General features: G+C 43.4%; 1 protein-coding gene across 6 annotated transcripts in view; it reads right to left on the reverse strand.

The window, feature by feature from the left end:
• Positions 1-18,862, reverse strand: part of Slc9b2 (solute carrier family 9 member B2) — a 45,898-nt gene that overhangs the window by 26,519 nt on the left and 517 nt on the right. For 4 of the 6 annotated variants that reach the window (XR_004771986.1, XM_035451546.1, XM_027395753.2 and 1 more), the window contains exons 2-8: positions 18,395-18,502; positions 17,127-17,295; positions 7,249-7,382; positions 6,213-6,393; positions 1,871-2,041; positions 1,103-1,245; positions 164-291 (exon numbers count right to left, since the gene is read on the reverse strand). Coding sequence is in view for 5 of the 6 variants with exons in the window: in XM_035451546.1 (XP_035307437.1) it covers positions 164-291; positions 1,103-1,245; positions 1,871-2,041; positions 6,213-6,393; positions 7,249-7,338 (713 nt within the window). In the remaining variant the exon portion in view is untranslated. Of the gene's footprint in view, positions 1-163; positions 292-1,102; positions 1,246-1,870; positions 2,042-6,212; positions 6,394-7,248; positions 7,383-7,499; positions 7,896-17,126; positions 17,296-18,394; positions 18,503-18,862 lie in introns of those variants that run through there. The other 2 variants (XM_027395754.2, XM_027395752.2) reach the window with 2 other exon arrangements.

Raw genomic sequence — 18,862 nt, forward strand, 5'->3', positions numbered from 1 at the left:
ACAGAGACACAAACTGTAACTTAAACTATTTAGACGATTCTGGAGTGTCCGTGACGTACTTTATGGCTCTCTTAAGAAAATGTTATCTTGCATTCTCTTAAATGGAACCAGAAAGTTCCAAATGCCCCTTGATATTTTCAAATGAAAAGAAAACAATCATTACCCCAGTATGAACCCCCACTGCCAAGGCAAACCCATGAGGAAGTGAGACAGAAGGGCAGAAGCGCACGCCTCCACAATGCAGGGCCCCATGGCCAGTCGCACACACACCCCCTTCAGTTTCTTCAGTGCCTGAAAAATAAAGAGTGGATGATGTGACCGCCAGCACTTTCTCAGACCACGCTTGGTCATCGTGGTTTTTCAGCTAGTTTTATTCAGCAGGTATTTCTGCATCCGGCGTGTTTGGGGAGACAGTGTGCCCAGTTCTCACAGGCACCCTGCAAGAGGCAACTACTGGTCCTCGTTATAGATGTTACCATTTAAGAAGGCACAAGTTAAAGTCAGTGGCCTCTGTTCATGAAATTGATGAGTGCTGGGGCCCAAGTCTACAGTCATGCAGGTGACTTCAGAGTCTGGGTTTACAACCCATGTACCAGCTGACTGTCTATTTGATTTGTGGCCTACAGTCCCAGAATGAGGCCAGCTGAGGGTGTTTGTCTCCAAAGGACACTCATTCTCACATTCAAAGGTATATGGGTAGAAAGCATTTTAAAAAGCATGTCTAAGATCATTCCATCTGGAAGGCAGTTCCTTGAGTCCATGTAGTTAGCCCTACGCACACGTATGGGGCTTGACATGCCGTTCCCCATAGTCATTACCTCTCACTGTGATTTACATCTGTGTCTTCCCCTCCACAGCAACACCTGTTCACCTGTTCCTTCAGAACATAGTCTGGGAACATCTGGACTCCTGTGAGGCACGGGGGGGGGGGGGGGGGGTGCGGGGGGGGGGGGAGTGACCCTGCCTGGAAAAAACTCCTTCTTCCTGAGATTGGCGTGTGCATTCTCCATTCACTTCCTGAAGCTTAGTAATTATAAAACCTTGTAATATCAGAAGAACATATTTATTATCCAATGATTAGAAATTCATACTCCATACATACCTTTGGGTCCAGACCGAGGCCAGCACGAACCAAAATGACACAAAGGGCTATGCTTCTCAAAGAAGAAGACCACTTGTGCTGGATCTGGATGTTATCACTGATGACAGGGACATTTCTCAAGAGAAATCCAGCGAGCAGCATGCCTTGATCAAACAGGACTAGTTAGTTTTCAAACAGCGAGATTTCTTTAAAAACACTTTACATGTGACAGGGACTACAATGTAGTTTTTCCTTATGCTTAGTCTTTGGATGACATGAAGTTAAACTCATAATTTAAAAAAATACAATAAATAAAAGGATCAAAGAAATTCTTCATACGTACTAATGATTAGAATAATTAATATTGTCTGAATAATTATGTGTAGAAGGAACACACAAAGTACAGTGATTGGAAGGAATAAAGATCAAATCCTAAATAAGATGCTTTAATCCAATGTCAGTTCAGTCATCCCTGAGTTCAAATAGCTCCTAAAATTCTTCTCAATGTCAGGTTACCTGAGCGATCAATAAGTACTTACTTGGGTTTTATTTTACCTTCACATGAGACAGTTTAGTAAGATACACGTAACATACTTTGTAAAGGGTTGGAAGACACACATTCTTACACACACACACACACACACTAATATTTTTTTAAATTAAAATTTGGCTTTTGTCTCCAAGACAGAAAATACTGGAACATTTTATTCTTTTATTTCCCAAAGCTTCCCAGAGTGTTTTGTAAAGCTATCATTTGCTTTGAGGAAATCAGGAAGCATTAGCACTTACCAAGAAGAGGAGGCAGTGGAGGCAATGCTGGCAACTTAATGAGTCCAAAAAGTTTGCCTCCGGCGACAGCACAATAGAACAGGATTATGATTCCAAACAGATTTCCTCCAGGAAGACACTCGGGGCCTGTAACTGACCAAACCACAGCCCACAGAAGAACAACCATGGTACCTATAAAAAAGGTTTAAAAAAAAAAAACCACAAAAAATGAAACCCAAAACACCAGAAAAACTAATTGTCACATGCAAGCTTTGTTGTATTCTGAAATTACTTTTAAAGAAACAGTGAATCCATATGCAAATGTTTGTAGCCATAAGTTATAAAGGACATGATGATGTAAACAACTAGGTGATCACCAACCAGTTTAAGAACCAGGGAGTAGACAATACCTTTGAACATAACTACCACCTATTCTCAGCCCCATTTCCCTTCACAATGCCAGAAGGAACCACCATCTTGCAACACAGGAACAATTAATATTACAGAGAACAATTACTGTCTTTGCCCTCTGAGTAAAAACTTGAGAATATTTATTTGCACTCCAGTGATATTCCAGTATTTAGTTCTGCCTCGAATTAAACATTAACCATCACTTCTTTTACAGTCAATGTTTGCTTAGAATTATCACACTTAAAAAAAAAAAAGAAAGAAAGAAAAGGACCCATTGCTGTTATCACAATGAGAAAGGTAATTAACCCAGCAACCAAACCTAATGCCTCTGTTTCTAAACCTCAAAAAAATTTTCCAGAGATGTAAGCTATTACTTCAATAAAATATCTATTGTACTTTCAGTATTTTCCAATAGAGTATACAGGTTTAGATTTCCAGGAGAGGTTACAGGCAGAATGGAAGGCGTGCCTTGCCAGCTGTTAAGACTGACTTTATTAAAAGCATAAACTGAACTGTTCAGTAATTCCACAGATAGAGCTAAGAGTTTTCATTCTTCCGTGCTAAGGTCACTTTAAAAATCTCTAAGTCTCTTTTCATTCCCAACCTAAAATATCGTTGTAAATGTCATTTATGTGTATGTCTATAAGGTTTAAACAGGTCAATAACTTATTTGTCATCTATGATTTTAGAAAAGCATAACTTCCGTGTAATAATTACTTTCCAAGAAGCGTTTGTTTATGTTAAATGATGCAGGAGCGACCACAGAACAAAGCCATCAACCTCAGAAGTCCAAATACAGGACAACAGTTTGCACATGTTTATCTACCAGGAGCCCCTTGCTTCCTGGGAATGTTTCTGAACAATTCCACGTTTAAAGATGAGTTCTCAGGCTGCAGAGAGAGCTCGGTGATTAAAGTGCTTGCCATGCAAGCGTGAGAATGACAGTCTGGATCCCTAGCGGGTAAGTGCGGATATCAATATGGCACTCAACCTGTAATCCCAGTCCTCGGAGACACGGATGGAATCCCAGAGCAAGCTGGCTAGCCAGACTACGTTAATCAGTGAGCTCTGGGCCCAAGCAAGACCCTGCTGTAGGGAGCCAGTGAAATTCTCAGTGAGTGTGTGTTGCTGCTCTGGGCATGGCCACATCAAGGGCCAAAGCTTCAAAGGGAGGTTAAAGCCTTATTCCTATGCAAGTGCAAATGTGTCCACTATAGTCTTCTCCCTGGATGTTCACAGCCTGAAGACCTCTCTTCTACAGAGTCTGCTCCCACTGAGGTTAGCCAAACCTGTCTGTCTGCTTGTTCAGCTGTATGTAATAACCCTGACTCCTTGTTTATCTGGATGTAATAAGCCCTCTTCTGTGTTCAGCTGGACGTAATATACATGCTGAATGTCCCAGGTCCTGCAGCTCCTCCATCAGAGAGCCCAGCCACCTGATCCCAGCTTTTCTTTCCATTCTCTTGCTACCCAGTTAGATCAATCCCTAGTCAGGTCTGGGGAACCAAATCATGCAAAAGTGAGACATCAGTCTCATTATGTAAAGTGGAGAGTGATGGAGGAAGAGCCAACATCAATCTCCGGCCCCCACACACTCACACTAGTGCACACTTACACACCTGCACCCACACACGGGAGTATACATACATGCGAAGACAGAAGCATGCAGTGCCACAAAAACGTTAAAAAGGATAAAAATGAGTTCTAAAATCACATTATTCATTTTTACATATTCCTCAGGCAATCGGTATCTGTTTTTATTATAATTTTTAAAACTTGATATGTGTCATATTTTCAATGGTAACAATTTAATAAATAATATAAAGAAGAGAAGAGGTATCAAATTATGGACAGCCTCTTCAACTAGTTATATTTTGAGACCTAGTTTTTGTACTCCAAACAGTTTTTTTTTTTTTCCACACTGGCTCAGAATCTTACTTTTCCAGTAAAAACATACACCACCTAAAGCATAACATATTATATTTGTTTTCATTGTCTTGCATGAAAATGATGAAAATCTCTGTGAGAGCTTCCTTCTAAAGTATAGGTCCAAAAACTTAGCTCAGGCTGGGTGGGTGGAGAGGCTGGGTGGGTGGAGAGGCTGGGTGGGTGGAGAGGCTGGGTGGGTGGAGAGGCTGGGTGGGTGGTACAGGTCTGCAAACCCAGCACTGAGGCAGCTGAAGCAGGAGAGTCATGAGTCCTGAGCCTCACAGACAGCGTTTGTTGAAACAAAGCAGCATTCACACACCAAGGTCAAGGGAACTGGGAATTGAGCCTTGTTTCAAGAAACAATACATAGAAAGCCATACTGCAATCGTGTTTTCATTTTTCAACAGTTTCCAAAATTGTCTTAAAATTCGCTTTTATAGAAAAATTTCAACCCCTTCTTTCTTGTGGTATTGCACAGTTAACATACACCATGAAAGCACATGTATGCACATATGCACACACACACACACTCACACACTCACACACACACACACTCACACACACACACACACACACTCACACACACACTCACACACACACTCACACACATACACACATACTCACACACACTCACACACACACACACACACTCACACACACACACTCTCACACACATACACACATACTCTCACACACACACACTCACACACACACACTCACACACACTCACTCACACACACTCACACACACACACACACACACACACACACACAGTCTTTCCCTCCCTCCTTCCCTCTCTCTCCCTTTGTGAACAAAAAATTGTACCACTGATTATGAACATGTAAACATTCATTAAATTTCTAACATGTTTTAGGTTACCTTCATAAACTAGAAGACAAATATATCTCAACTGAAACAATACCCCTAACAGCTCAGATAAATCCTTCTCCCTCCCCTGATGGGGGATGTCCTTCTGTATATATGTTTCTCTTATTGGTTGATGATTAAAACACGGATTGGTCAATAGCCAGGCAGAAAGCATAGGCGGGTCTACCAGACCAGGAGAAGGCTGGGGGAGGGAGGCGGAGAGAGGTGGCCAAGGGACACCATGTTGCCCAAGGAGTAACATGCTGGATTACGGGTAAGCCACAGCCTGTGGTAATACATAGATTAATAGAAATGGGTTAATAATTAAGACAGAGGTAGCCAATAAGAAGCTTGAACCATCGGCCAAACATTTAAACTTCATATAAGTCTTTGTGTGTTTATTTGGGGCAAAGCGGCTGTGGGACAGAAACTTCCATCTACACTTCCCTAAGCTCTCAAAGAAATGGTTGAATTGTGAAATGCAGGATTTTATTAGAAGCATAAAATGATCACTGTTTGCTCAATATTAGTCATACTGCTTTCCATGTAATGACATCAACATTTACACAATGCTTCTCTGGTAACCAGACATTTATAAACAGTGTTCTCATAGAAGCCTTACCAGGATAGCAGGAAAATGTGTGTGTGTGTGTGTGCGTGTGTGTGTGCGTGTGTGTGTGTGTGTGTGTGTGTGTGTGTGTGTGTGTGTGTTGAGTATGTGAGTGAGTGTGTGTGTGTGTGTGTGTGTGTGTGTGCGCGCGCGCGTGCGCGCGCACATGTGCATACATGTGCTTTCATGGTGTATGTTAACTGTGCAATACCACAAGAAAGAAGGGGTTGAAAATTTTCTATGAAAGCAAATTTTAAGACACAAGCGTGCGTGCATGTGTTCTTTAATCCTGCTCTTTTGACTCAAAAGTGCACTGGCTCAAATGTGGTGACCACAGACACCTTTAAAACCACAGTCTGAGATGGTAGAGTTTTTCATGAACACCCCTCCCCAGCGCCCAGGACCGTGTAGAGCAGAGACAAGCATTGGCAGTTATCCCACTTAATAGTTTTTGATTTAAGAAAGAAGTACATGTCTTCTCATGCTTTTGGAACTCTCACTGTGATGGATCTTCTTTTTCTGAGTTCATCCCTGCCATATACACACCATTTGTTACCACTTTCCCCAGCGAGCCATGTGGAGGGCAAGCCAGAATTCGCCTCACACTCTGCAAGTGACTGGATTCTGTTGCCAATTCCTGTGGCTTTTTTTCACCACTGTTCAGCAGGTTGCTGTCTTCTGTTGGCTCATTCCCATCTACACCTTTGAGATTCATGACTTTCTCCTCCTGCATTCAAAACAAAAATTTTAAATCTTTCAAACTATGTTTTCATGCATGTTTTAGCTATTGGCTTATCACATTTCAAATCAAATTGCCGTTATTAAAATCTAGGATAATAGCTTATAAAGAAAAACACAATACTTAACAATGAGTCCCTAATTTTAGAGTTTTAAATGCTTGAGTCACATAAACATAAAGTTACATTGTACAATACTAGTACTATACAACTAGTGCTATAAAACTATACAAACTACACAATTTCATAATTGGTATAGTTAAGACACAACTCAAGGTGATAGCAGGTAAATGTACCAAAGTGATTCAAGAACAGGAGGAAAGGGGGGAGAAAGAGAGGGAGCGAGAGTAACAGAAAGCAAGGAGGGCAAGCACACAAACTCCTTCTAGGGCTTAGGCCAGGAACACACAGCATTTCATAGGCTATTTTGCCCATCTTGGTAGGGCTAGTTACCCTTGACCTTAACTGGGAAACTGGTAGACATTATCTACCCTGGCCTATATGATCACGGGAATTAGGAATGAGAATTTTCTTTCCTTCCTTCCTTCCTTCCTTCCTTCCTTCCTTCCTTCCTTCCTTCCTTCCTTCCCTCTCTCTCTCCCTCCTTCCTTCCCTCCCTCGCCATCTTTCTTTGGAGACAGGGTCTCACTAGGCAACTCAGGCTGGCTGCATACTCACAGTATTTTTGCATCACTCTTCCAAGCGATCGAGAGCGCGCTGGCATTTCAGGAGTGTCACCTGGCCCTTCTGGGAGAATTGTTAATTGACTGGGAAAGAGTGAGGAAACACATAGCAGTATGCTTAGGGAAAGAGCTGGGTTTCCTGCCTTTGACTGGAGATATTACCTGTGGTCCTTGGTGCACAGGAGCTGTGTGACTGGTCCCTGTGGGTGGCTTTGAATCCTGACATCCAACTGTCTTATCTTCATCCTCCATGTCTTATAATTTCAAAGACAATGATTCAGGATGAGGGACAAGATCTGGATTGAAGGAAACACAGCAGAAATTGAAGACCATTGGAAATAAATGGTAAATTCACTTCTTTCTGTCCTTGGAACCCGGAGGGTGGACCCCACACTAAGTCAGGCCTCTGTCACCTTTCCATCGCTGACCCTTGTTTTTGAGCCCAACATATTTATCTTCATTCCTACCAAGTTTTTGGCTGCTCTTGAAATAAACCCTTGTTGGCCTATCTCGTCTTAATTCCTTTCCCACCGTCCCTTGTGAGGTTCACTTTGACACACACAGCACAGAACCACTTCTAGACTGCCCTAGCCAATGGGCTGACTCCACGAAGCAGGAATGCACAGGAAACTTCCCAGTGTTGACACCAGGAATGAGTCACCACCAGAACCCTATCCCTATCTTGTCGTTTTCTGAGTCACTTATTTATGTCTGCCTTGTCTGTTTTTCTGTATTGTTATGGTGGTCACAGTAAGATTTCCCTATGTGAAACTTTGAGTATATTTAGAACTGGATATGTGCAATTTTAAAGCTTTGGAGAAAAAAATATATAGTTTGCCTCAGCCATAATAATTTTCTTTCTGATTTTTTTTCCAAGACAGAGTTTCTCTGTGGCTTTGGAGCCTGTCCTGGAACTAGCTCTTGTAGACCAAGTTGGTCTCGAACTCACAGAGATCCTCCTGCCTCTGCCTCCCAAGTGCTGGGATTAAAGGTGTACACCACCACTGCCTGGCTTATTCTGATTTTGGGGGGGATAACTTAATTCTACTTGCTACAATTTGATTCATCTGTTTTTGTGGTTTTTCAGAACGGGTGAGGAAGCGCTTAGGGATCTTTTACAGCCATTTTTCAAATATTTCTAAGACATAAATGAAAGAAAATCCTTAAATCTAACAAATAGGACAGGTGACAGGGGGCCTGCCACATCCTTGTCCTTCTCCACAGGCAAGTGAAACAGATCTTGAAAAATTGGTATAAATATACTTTCCCATAACGTCAGGTGTTTGTTAAACAAGCCTTCCATTCTGCAGCTTATTTTTAATTTTATCTAAATGGATAAAATTACTTCCTGCTACAAAGTTGCAAATGTTAAGTGAAACATGCCTCTTTCAATGAATTCACTGCTTTTGAGGGGCTCTGCATGGGCAGAGATCCCTCACTTTCTTTTTTGTTTTAAACTGTGTGAAGGGACTCTGACCAGAATATGGCAAGCATGGCTCTGGCAGCCCTTGCCCTTCTCTCCCATCTCCGCTGTCTTCCTAAAACCCGTTATATTACACCCATAAAGCTAGCCATCCAGATCCTTTCCCTTATTTGGCCATTTCTTTCTCCTGAAGCTGACTGCTGAAATCCAGTTACTGAAGTAATGAAGTCTGGCAATCAGAAGCACCCTTTGGCCACTTTAATTAACATGACCAATCAAAATTAAGCAACTCATTTTATCACTTCTCCCTTTACCTTTATAACTGCCATGAGCCTATGGGCCATGTCTGTCTCCCTTCTAGCCAGAGGCAGTCCCTTGTCCCCCTGGTACAAACATCCCTGCCCCCTTTCTCTGGCCCCCTTCTCCCTCATCCCCTATCTCCTTCACCACCACACCCTAGCCCATCCTAACACAAACCTTCCCTTTCCCCACTCTTAAAAATGACACCTGCAAGGTCATTTGCTGCTGTTTTCTGCCTGAGTCAGAAAGCAGCTGCTTTAGCTTTCTTCCCTGCCTAACAAAGGATCTGTCTGTGAAAACATGTGTTTGGGTGTAGTTTGTGCCTAATCCAGGGTCTGGGAGAAGACACCTGGTGTGTGGGAGTCCCCTCGAATGTGTATGTGCCTGCTGTTAGTGAACATGGGTGTAGATGCCTGGGTTGGGGGGGCGTTGGAAGAGGACACGGTGTTAGTATTCAGGCATCTGTACTGGCCTGCCCTTGGGGTTCTGACAGGATATGCCCTCAAATGCGGCCACTAAGAGTACCACCTTCACTACCTTCTCTTCTCTTTTAAAATGGTCCTGCTCTCTCTCTCTCTCTCTCTCTCTCTCTCTCTCTCTCTCTCTCTCTCTCTCTCTCTCTCTCTTCCGCTGCTTCTGTCCCCAGAGGCCAGTCTCCCCTCTCCCTTCCCTCCTTTTCCCATTCACTTTCCCTCAGTAAAAAACCCTTCCACCCAAACTCTGTCCCGTGGCATCTTTCTCTCATGTGCTGCTTTGTTAAATTACAACACTGGATCCCACAGAGTTGGAGTTACAGACAGTTGTGAGCCACCTGATGTGAGTGCTGGGGAACCTGTCTTAGTTCTATTGCTGTGATGAAACATCGTGACTAAGACAACTTATAGAGGAAAACATTTACTTAGAGGCTTCCTTACAGTTTCAGAGAGTGAACCAATGATGGGGAGAGGGGAGGCGGCAGCAGGCAGGCACAGAGGCACATGTTAGAGCAGTAGATGGGAGCACACATCAGATCCACAAGTTCCAGACAGAGAGAGGGGCTCATCCTGGCATGGGCTTTTGAAACCCCAAAGCCCATCTTCAGTAAAACGTCTCCCCCGATAAGGCCACACCTCCTAATCATTCCCAAGTAGTTCCACTAACTGGGGACCAAGCATTCAAATTTATGAGTCTATGGGCCATTCTCATGTCAATACCACAGAACCCAACTCAAGTCCTCAGGAAGAACAGAACAGACCCAATGCTAAATCATCTCTCCAGCCCCGAGACTGGCAACTTTCTTACTTGTTGCATTAGTTAGTGATAGGAACATAAGTGAAACCATTTTTGTGTAACCTGGAAATATGATGAAAACATTTCATGTTGTTATAAAATAACAATTTGGTTTGACAAAATGAACATAAACATGTTTTGACTTAAAAAATGTCATTGTTGTAAAAGAAGAAAAATACTTACAATTGAACCTAACTAACATGTTTTGACTGTGAACAAAACAGAAAAACATTTGTGTTAAAATGTGTGAAATACCACCAAATTAGACACACAGGAGCCTGATGAGCCATGCACTGAAATACACAAAGAGTTTAAGAAGGAAAACTAGAGAGTGGCTCCTAGGGACTGCACTGCCATGCGCTGGGGACACTGGATCTCCAGCCTCTGTGCTGATCGCCACAGGCAAGAGGACTTTGAGACTGGCCTTCATGTCGTTCTTGCTTCCCATCAGGTCCACCTGACAGTGCTAAGTGCTGGCTGATGCTCTCTGGGACTTCCAACAATGCCATCCTCTGACTTACCACAGCTGAAGGATGTCAAGGCACAGTTGGGTCAAGCCTGCAATCTCCGAAAGTGTTCTAACCAAGAGCAGATTCACCAGTGGAAACCTGGAGTAGTTTTCTGTCTGACCAACTGTTTCCCTCTTGGTAAGATGTCTGTTTACATAAGATTACCATAATCTTTATATTAGCATGGTGAATAAACTAAACATATTCGACAGGCCAGTCTCCTCTGTACATCCTAATAGCTGAGGGTATCACAGACCACTGGTCATGCTCTGTGCCATTGCTTTTCTTGTGCCAAAAGTTCAGATGCAAACAGCATCAAAAAGGAAGCATTTATTTGAGCTCATGGTTTCAGAGGCATCATACTGCTTGAAGGGCAGAGTGCAGGTCTGCTGTAGTAACCAGGAAGAAGGAGAGGGAGAGCCAGAACAAATTAGAGAGTAGAGTGAAAGGGTGAGATTGAATGGAGGAGAATATAACACACACACACACACACACACACACACACACACACACACACACACACACACACACGAGTGGGGCAGGTGGAGAAAGAATATAAAGGAATTGGCTAAAGTAAGATACAGCCAGCAAGGATCCATCCCAATGACCTGCATCCTGAATTTTATTTTATTTCATATTTGTCTCATACTTAAACTACCTCTTAATAATTCTGTAATTTTATGACCCCATCAAGTGATTAATCAGCTCACTAGGTTAGACCCCATTTTCTACTTTCCTACGTAATTCTCAATCCAATGGTTGACAATCAAGATTAACGATTACATTTCTTGCCTGTGATATGGACAGGCCATTGTGGGGGACTCTTACTGAGAATTTACATATTTTGCTGGATACCATTTATAATGCTTCTGTTTCTCCAAAGCTCACATTTTGGAACTTAAACCAAGAAGGAGATCAGTAAGTGGTGTAGATTCCTAGGAAGGGATTAAGTCACTTTTATGAAATGATCCACTCTCTTGAACGGAATACTGCTTTTTGAAAAGAGGTTGAAGGGCCAGGCATGGTGGCACACACCTTATTTGTTTGTTTGTTTATTTTGAGACAGGGTTTCTCTGTGTGACCATGGCTGTCCTAGAATTCACTTTGTACACAGGCTGTCCTCAAACTCAGAGATTCACCTGCCTCTGCCTCCACTACTGGACAAAAGGTGTGGGCTACCACACCCGGCTAGAACACATCTTTAATCCCAGCAAGAGGCAGAGGCCAGCAGATCTCTTTAAGTCTAAATAGAGAGTCCCAGGACAGCAGGATGGCCAGGGATATATAGACCTGTCTCGTGTGTGTGTGTGTGTGTGTGTGTGTGTGTGTGTATAGAAAAGGAGGACACTGAAGGAACAGCTCTTCCCATTCGGCAATGTCATGTGGCATTGTTCCTCCCTTCACAAGAGGACAAGGATGCAGCAAGAAGGTACTGGTTTATAAACAGAGAGAAAGCTCTTACCAGACGTCAAATCTTACCGGAACCATAACCCTGGAACTGCCTGCCTCTAAAACTGTGAGGAATAAATATCTACCATTACTCCAGTAAATTAGTGTCTTGTTATAGCATCATGAGTGGACTGACTGTGGGAACACTCTCTGTGCTGTATGCATTTAAGAGTCCATTACCGTGGCTGCTCCTCAAGTACTCTACAATGACGACAGTAGTAATAGTCTCCTACATTTGGTGTTCACCCATTCAAGTGTTCAAACAGTAGGTTCTCAGACTCACACAACACCTTTTGTTTGTTTATTTTTCCTTGTTTGTTTTGAGGAAGCTCTCCCTTTTGTAGCTTAAGCTAGCTAGCATCTCATTTAGCAGCCACTTTCCTGAACCTCCTCAGTGTGCCAACATACCAGGCTCCCATAGGAAGTTTCTATGTAGAACAAATATTCTAGTTGGGGTTCTGCTTATCAACTCCAATGTAAGGTTAACATGTCAAGAGGTCCCCTACTCAGCAGTGAGGAATTCACACCAGGACAGAGGAGGTTAAAACTTTCCTTGAGAATTCCTGGAATGACCAAGAATGTTTCCCTTTGAGAATGACCTTCTCTGAGAGTTCTAGGTGTGTCAACCACAGGAGGCCAAGCTAACCAAGGAAAGCGTCAGTCACACTATTTGGTTTCTTACCCTGGAGATATTGTTGACTCTTCATGATGGAAAAGACTGATCAGATATAAATGTAAGAAAATTATACCAAAATAAGAGGAACTCGATTCTTGCTTCTCTCTAGTCTATCTTCCTTCCAAAGGGCAAAATTTTTAATTGCAACTTTAACATCTAATTTTTAGATTTAGGATCACTTATGTGTTATAGACATTTCCTACTGGACATCTAAAAGCCACTTGTTTAGATATGATAGTGGATTATTTGCTTGACTCTAGGGATGAAGTTAGGATAGGTCTAAATCAGTCTCTATAACATGACTGTTTTTCAGATTTTGGTCCAGGGCTATGAAGGATTCCTACCAATAGATTAATACATTTCTTCTTAGTAAAAAGAAAGAGAAGAGAAAAAATTAACTTTTTGTCTTTACCCATTTGTGTTGAGGGAAAGCTTTGGTTGATAACGTGTTTTGGAACCTTAATAGCCAGCCTTCATTCACAGACAAAAAGTCAAGCTTGGCTAATCATAGACAGCAATGTAGAGCTCTGATATCACTGGGCTACTGTGAGAAAGGGAATTCTGCTATTTTCAAGGAGTTTTGACAAAGAAATAAATCCTATTACTACAGCCGACACATTTGGTAACCACAACAGGTGAATTTGCTACAGAACCAGCTCTGACAACTTCATATGAGAAGCAGCATTGAAACATGGTCTAGCCCCTTGATAGTAGTCAAATTACTGGGGTAGTCATGAGATGCTGGACTCTAACCCTGAAATATGATTTCATTTAGAAGTAGTAGAACAGACCGTCTCAGGCAAAGAAACTGTAGGAGTAAGGACCATGAGTGACTTGGAAGTTCATGATGGAAATTCTATGTGCCGTATTACTTAGGATATAGCAGGTACAAAAATGTGGGCAGTTCACGGAAGTGGCCTCCAGACCTAACTCCAGAGCTTCACTTCCCATACAACAAAAAACAAAAAGGAATAAATAAAACCAAACCAAACCAAACCAAAACAATAGGAGTTTAGGTTCAGATGGTTCAAGTGTCCAAGCATCAAGTCACTCCAGGCATTTTTGTTGTTGTTTTTGGTTTGGTTTGGTTTTTGGAGACAAGGTTTCTCTGTGTAGCTCTGGCTGTCTGAAGCTCACTCTAGACCAGCCTGGCCTGGAACTCAGAGGTCTCCCTGCCTCTACCTCCTGAGTGCTGGGATAAAAGTTGTTAGCCACCTCCATTCAGCTCACTCTAGGCATTTTAAACAGAAAGATATATAGAGAATTAGATAATCCTGATTGTTTTGAGGTGCTAGAAAAGCAGGGTCTAGGCTGGGCCCTCAAGGATGAGCCCTGAACTCTAGCAACTGACCATTAAGAAATGTTCTATTTTTTGCTACAGGCAAGGGTTTCCACAGGGTGTGTGACAGTCGAGAACATCACAGTAGCTGCCAGCTGGGATCTGGATGCAGTCTGCATAGAACAAGAATATATTTGTGATGGTTTGAACATGAATGGACGTCAGAGACTCATATATTTGCACACTTGGTTCCCAGTTGGTAGAACTGCAAAGGAAGGTGTGGCTTTGTTGGAGGAGGTGTGCCACTAAGGGCTGGCTTTGAGGTTTCAAAAGCCCACAACATAGCCAGTGTGTCTCTCTGCCTCTTTGGTGTGTTTTAAATGGAGAGTTCTCAGCTACTGCTCCAGTGCCTGTCTGCCTGCCTGCTGCCATACCCCTGCCGTGATGATTAACCTTCTAAAACTGTAGGTGCCTCCAAACCTTTCTTCTATAAGCTTCCTTCCTTGGTTGTGGTGTCTTATCACAGCAATAGAAAAGTAATTAAGACAATTCAATCACCACAGGGTCTCACTATGTAGCCCAGACTGGCTTCAAACTTGGACTCTCCTGCCTCAGTCTCCTGAAGTCTGGGATGAGAGACCTACTCTACTGTGACTCCCCCACTCCTCCAACTGCCTCCTGTCAGCAACAAGGTTGAGGATTTAACATGTTATGACCGGGAACAGGAGCCCCAACACGAGCTGTTGTGAAAGCCGACAGTGCCATCCCCAGGGCCTTCCTTGCCGATAGGAAGCGTTGAAAAATAGCAGGAAGATGGCCTTGGCTTTGCCCCGCCTTTGAAGACTCAGATACATTGTCTACTTGCTAGACTCTAGACCTACACCCAAACCCAAATGGAAGGAAGTTTGTGGAATGTTTTCAGTTTTCCACTGTCTGCTGGACAAGCATGCATGCATGAAGCAGTTGAGTGTCAACTTCCACATTCACATAGAAACTTTTCATGTAAGACAAGGATGCAGGCCTGAGTCACTATCTCTGACACCTCTGGTGGCTTCTTCTTCTTCTTCTTCTTCTTCTTCTTCTTCTTCTTCTTCTTCTTCTTCTTCTTCTCCTCCTCCTCCTCCTCCTCCTCCTCCTCCTCCTCCTCTTCCTCTTCCTCCTCCTCCTCCTCCTCCTCCTTCTTTTGAACATGGTCTCACTATATTGCTCTGACTGTCTTGAAACTCACTGTATAGACCAGGTCAGACTGGAACTCACAGAGATCCACCTGCCTCTGCCTGCTGAGTGCTGGGATTAATAGGCGTGCACTATTACACCCGGCTCATCTGGCCTCATTCTTAATGCCTTCTGTGGGTACTCCAAAATTGCTGAGAAGACAGCTGATAGGGTTGTAACCCCAAAGACTTCTTATGCCAGAAAATACATAACATGCCTTAATCACTAGGCTGGTTAGTTTTTTGTCACCTTGACATAATCTAGAATTATCCGGGAAGAGGGAATCTCAACAGAGAAAATGCCTCCATCAGATTGGCCTGTAGTCAAGTGTTTGGGACATTTTCTTAACTAATGATTGGTGGGGGAGGGCCCAGCCCACTGTGGGCAGTGTCATCCCTGAGCAGGTGGTCCTGGGGCCTGAAAAAGGCACACTGAGGAAGCCATGGACAGCAAGCCAGTAAGCTGTATTCCTCCATGGCTTCAAGTTCAGTTCCTACCTTGAGTTTGTACCCCAAATTCCCTTCATGATGTAAGGCAGTGAGATAGAATCAACCCTTTCCTCCCCAGGTTGCTTGTGATCCTGATGTTTGTCATCAGGCAATAGAAGGCTGATACTTGGCCCACATCCCTAGGGAGTTCGTGGTTGCTGAGAGCCTAACTTCTTGTTTAGATACACTCCCATCCCTGCATTTCCTGTAGGTGGAAACAGTAGGTAGTTCACTATTGTCTCTCCTGTCCCTGGGCCTGCTTGGATCAGAAAAGACCTGCAGGAGTCTGCTGAACGGAAAGTCTTCATTCAGGACATAGAGGGAAACAGTAAGCCAGCCTCCACGGATAAGCCTGTGCAGCAGCAGAAACTGGCAGGTGTGTGTGTGTGTGTGTTGGGGGTGGGGGGTGGGGCATTTCAGAGGGAGTGGGTCTTTAAGGGAAAAGAGTAGACCTGTGTCAGGCCCCGGCTCCATCCTGTCTGCTGGTGCTGGCTGCGAGGCTAAAGCTTTTTGCCATTAATGATTTGGTGATACAAATCTCACCCGAGTCTGGAGCAAGAATGACACAAGAAGCCGATGCCTGGCGAGTCAAAGAGCCACAGCTCAAGTGCTTCTCGAGCAGGCTTAACACAGTCCCGTGTCCAGCCAGACTTCATGATCCTCAGCAGTGCTACACAGTCCACAAATAAAAACAAGGAAAACCCCGCTCATATTACCTAGTAACAGTAGCACGAAGACACCAAACACGCACACGCACAGGTACACGCACTCACGCACACACGCTATGCCTGTGCTACTCACATCATTGCCGGCAGTCTCCGGCACAGGCCTCCCTGCTTCCGTTGGCTGGGAACCGAGCCTGGGTCTGCGGAGGCGGCGGGGCGGCGCCTTGGCTGCGGATAACCGGGAGGTCCAGGGGCGCGGCGCAGGGCGGAGCGCACTCTCCAGGTTCAGGGCTCCATGCGCTCACCCGGAGAGACACCCCGGCACCCCGCGCGCCCCGCTTCCCGCAGCCTCTGGCCGTCTGCCTTACAAGGCTGGGGGCCAGCAGCCTGGCTCCTCACTGTTGCTGAATCTCCTAAATTCTGTGATCACTCGCCACCTCCAGAACTCAGTGTCGCCTCACTGCCGGTGGAGAGGCTGGGTTCTTTCAGGTGACAAATCACCAGCTGAAACCTTGGGGTAGAGTTTATCACTGTGAGCCCCTAACTATGCTGTTTTACACTGGAACCCTCCCATCAGTCATTCATTTTTTTATTTACTGTCCCCCTTTGCTACTTTTCTCCTTTTCTTTCAAAGCAGACTTGAACATGATCTTTTAACATAGATTTTAAACATGGATGAAGGGGTGAAATGCTCCCAGGCAGAAAGACACGCCCGAATATGGGGTACCGGCTTCTCAAAGGAGAGATTGGTTACTCCCGTCCCTTACCTGGTTTCACTCCTTGAGCAAGTGCTAAATTCAATCTTGGGTTTCACGGATGCAGGTGTCTAAGAAAATTTCGATGTCAGACAGAAATCATGGGTGCCTCTTCTGGACCATCTTCAGGATGAACATAGGCTCCACCTAGTACCCTTTCTCAGACGCTATGATTCTTTTCCTGAAATGAACCCATTTTCTAAAACTTGCAAAAATTTCCGTTCTCATCAGCTTCCTCTTCCTGCAGGACCAAGACATATTTTCCTTCCTTCCCCCATTGGTCATATGATGTTCATTTGATATGTCTCTTTATTTGCTTGGCATGAGTGGAAAGCACTGAACTTTTTGGCTAGGTTCATTCCTGGTGTCAAGCTCTGACTGAAGTGAGTGAACGAAGCTGGCTGTTGGAATCTATCTCATAGAATTCACCATGTTTAAAGGGATTCATTTGTTTTTAACCATACGTGAACCTGCTCACAACACACAGAATTTCATTATCCTCCATTCCAATGTTCCGTTCATTTACTAGATAAGGAGTTACAGCATTTTGATCATGATACACAAAAAGAGAGACAAGGCATTTAGCCCAAACCCCTAATTTCATAACATAAAAAATGAGCCGGGCGTTGGTGGCATGGCACAACGCCTTTAATCCCAGCACTCCCAGCAGAGGCTGCGAGATCTCTGTGAGCTCGAGGCCAGCTTGGTCTGCAAATTGAGTTCCAGGGCAGGCTCCAAAACAATACAGAGAAACCCTGTCTTGAAAAACAACAACAACAAACCCAAAACAAAAACAAATAAACAAAAAAACTAGCCTGTGGCACAATCTATATTCCCAGCACCCATGAGGCAGGAAAATGGTGAAAGTCAGTGTGAACTACATAGTGAGAAGCGCCTCAAGAAACAAAGACCAGACAACTAAACTACAGGGTAGGCTGGATGACCAGGTGTAGGTCACACAAGTCAGCCCACCACCTGCTTGTAGAATACCCTAGCTAACCTTATCAATGGAGGTCTTGGCAGTGCTACTCCAAGTACCCTTTCTTGTGAATTTCAATTCAAATTCATCAACTGCACCTACACAGCATATTATCCTCTCATTGTGGACTCCACAGCTATTCTGCCTTTTAAGTCTCTTTGAGAAAAGGCAAAGAGCAAAGGGCTGGTTTCATATCACAGGGTCTTTTAGGATGACAACAAACAGCTCACACACAACCTTAAAGCTGGAAGAAATCACTTGTAAACAATACTATAGAGTTATCATTCATAAATGTACTTACACTTTTTCTAGAATAATCTATTTTCTTTCATTTCTCTTGTCTCCTGTTAGTGACTTAGTTATATTTATGCAGTCCATTTCCAGAGTCATGTGCTTCTAATTTGTTATCCTGGAAACCATTGAAAAACAACGCTGAATTTAATCTACAAAAATCCTCTCAAATTGACTGTATTGCACATTAATTATATATTCTTAGTCCAGTATTGGATATAATTGCTGATTTTAATAAGCCAATGTCTAGACTAAGAAAATAGCGTTTAATATGTGGTAAACACTTGGTCGTTTTTCTTTTACATAGCAAGACAAAAAATATATATATAGTTGTGAATCAGAATTGCTCTCCTGTGTCATTAAGGCCAGCTCCTTTTTTTTTTTTTACCTGTGGTGTGCATTTATGGTTTTGTAAAGAGCTTAAGTTAGTATCAAAAAACAAAACAATGAAAAAAAAAGATTGCATTGTAAGCTAACT

This window comes from Cricetulus griseus (genome assembly GCF_003668045.3).
Source record: "Cricetulus griseus strain 17A/GY chromosome 1 unlocalized genomic scaffold, alternate assembly CriGri-PICRH-1.0 chr1_0, whole genome shotgun sequence".
Classification (NCBI taxonomy): Eukaryota; Metazoa; Chordata; class Mammalia; order Rodentia; family Cricetidae; genus Cricetulus; species Cricetulus griseus.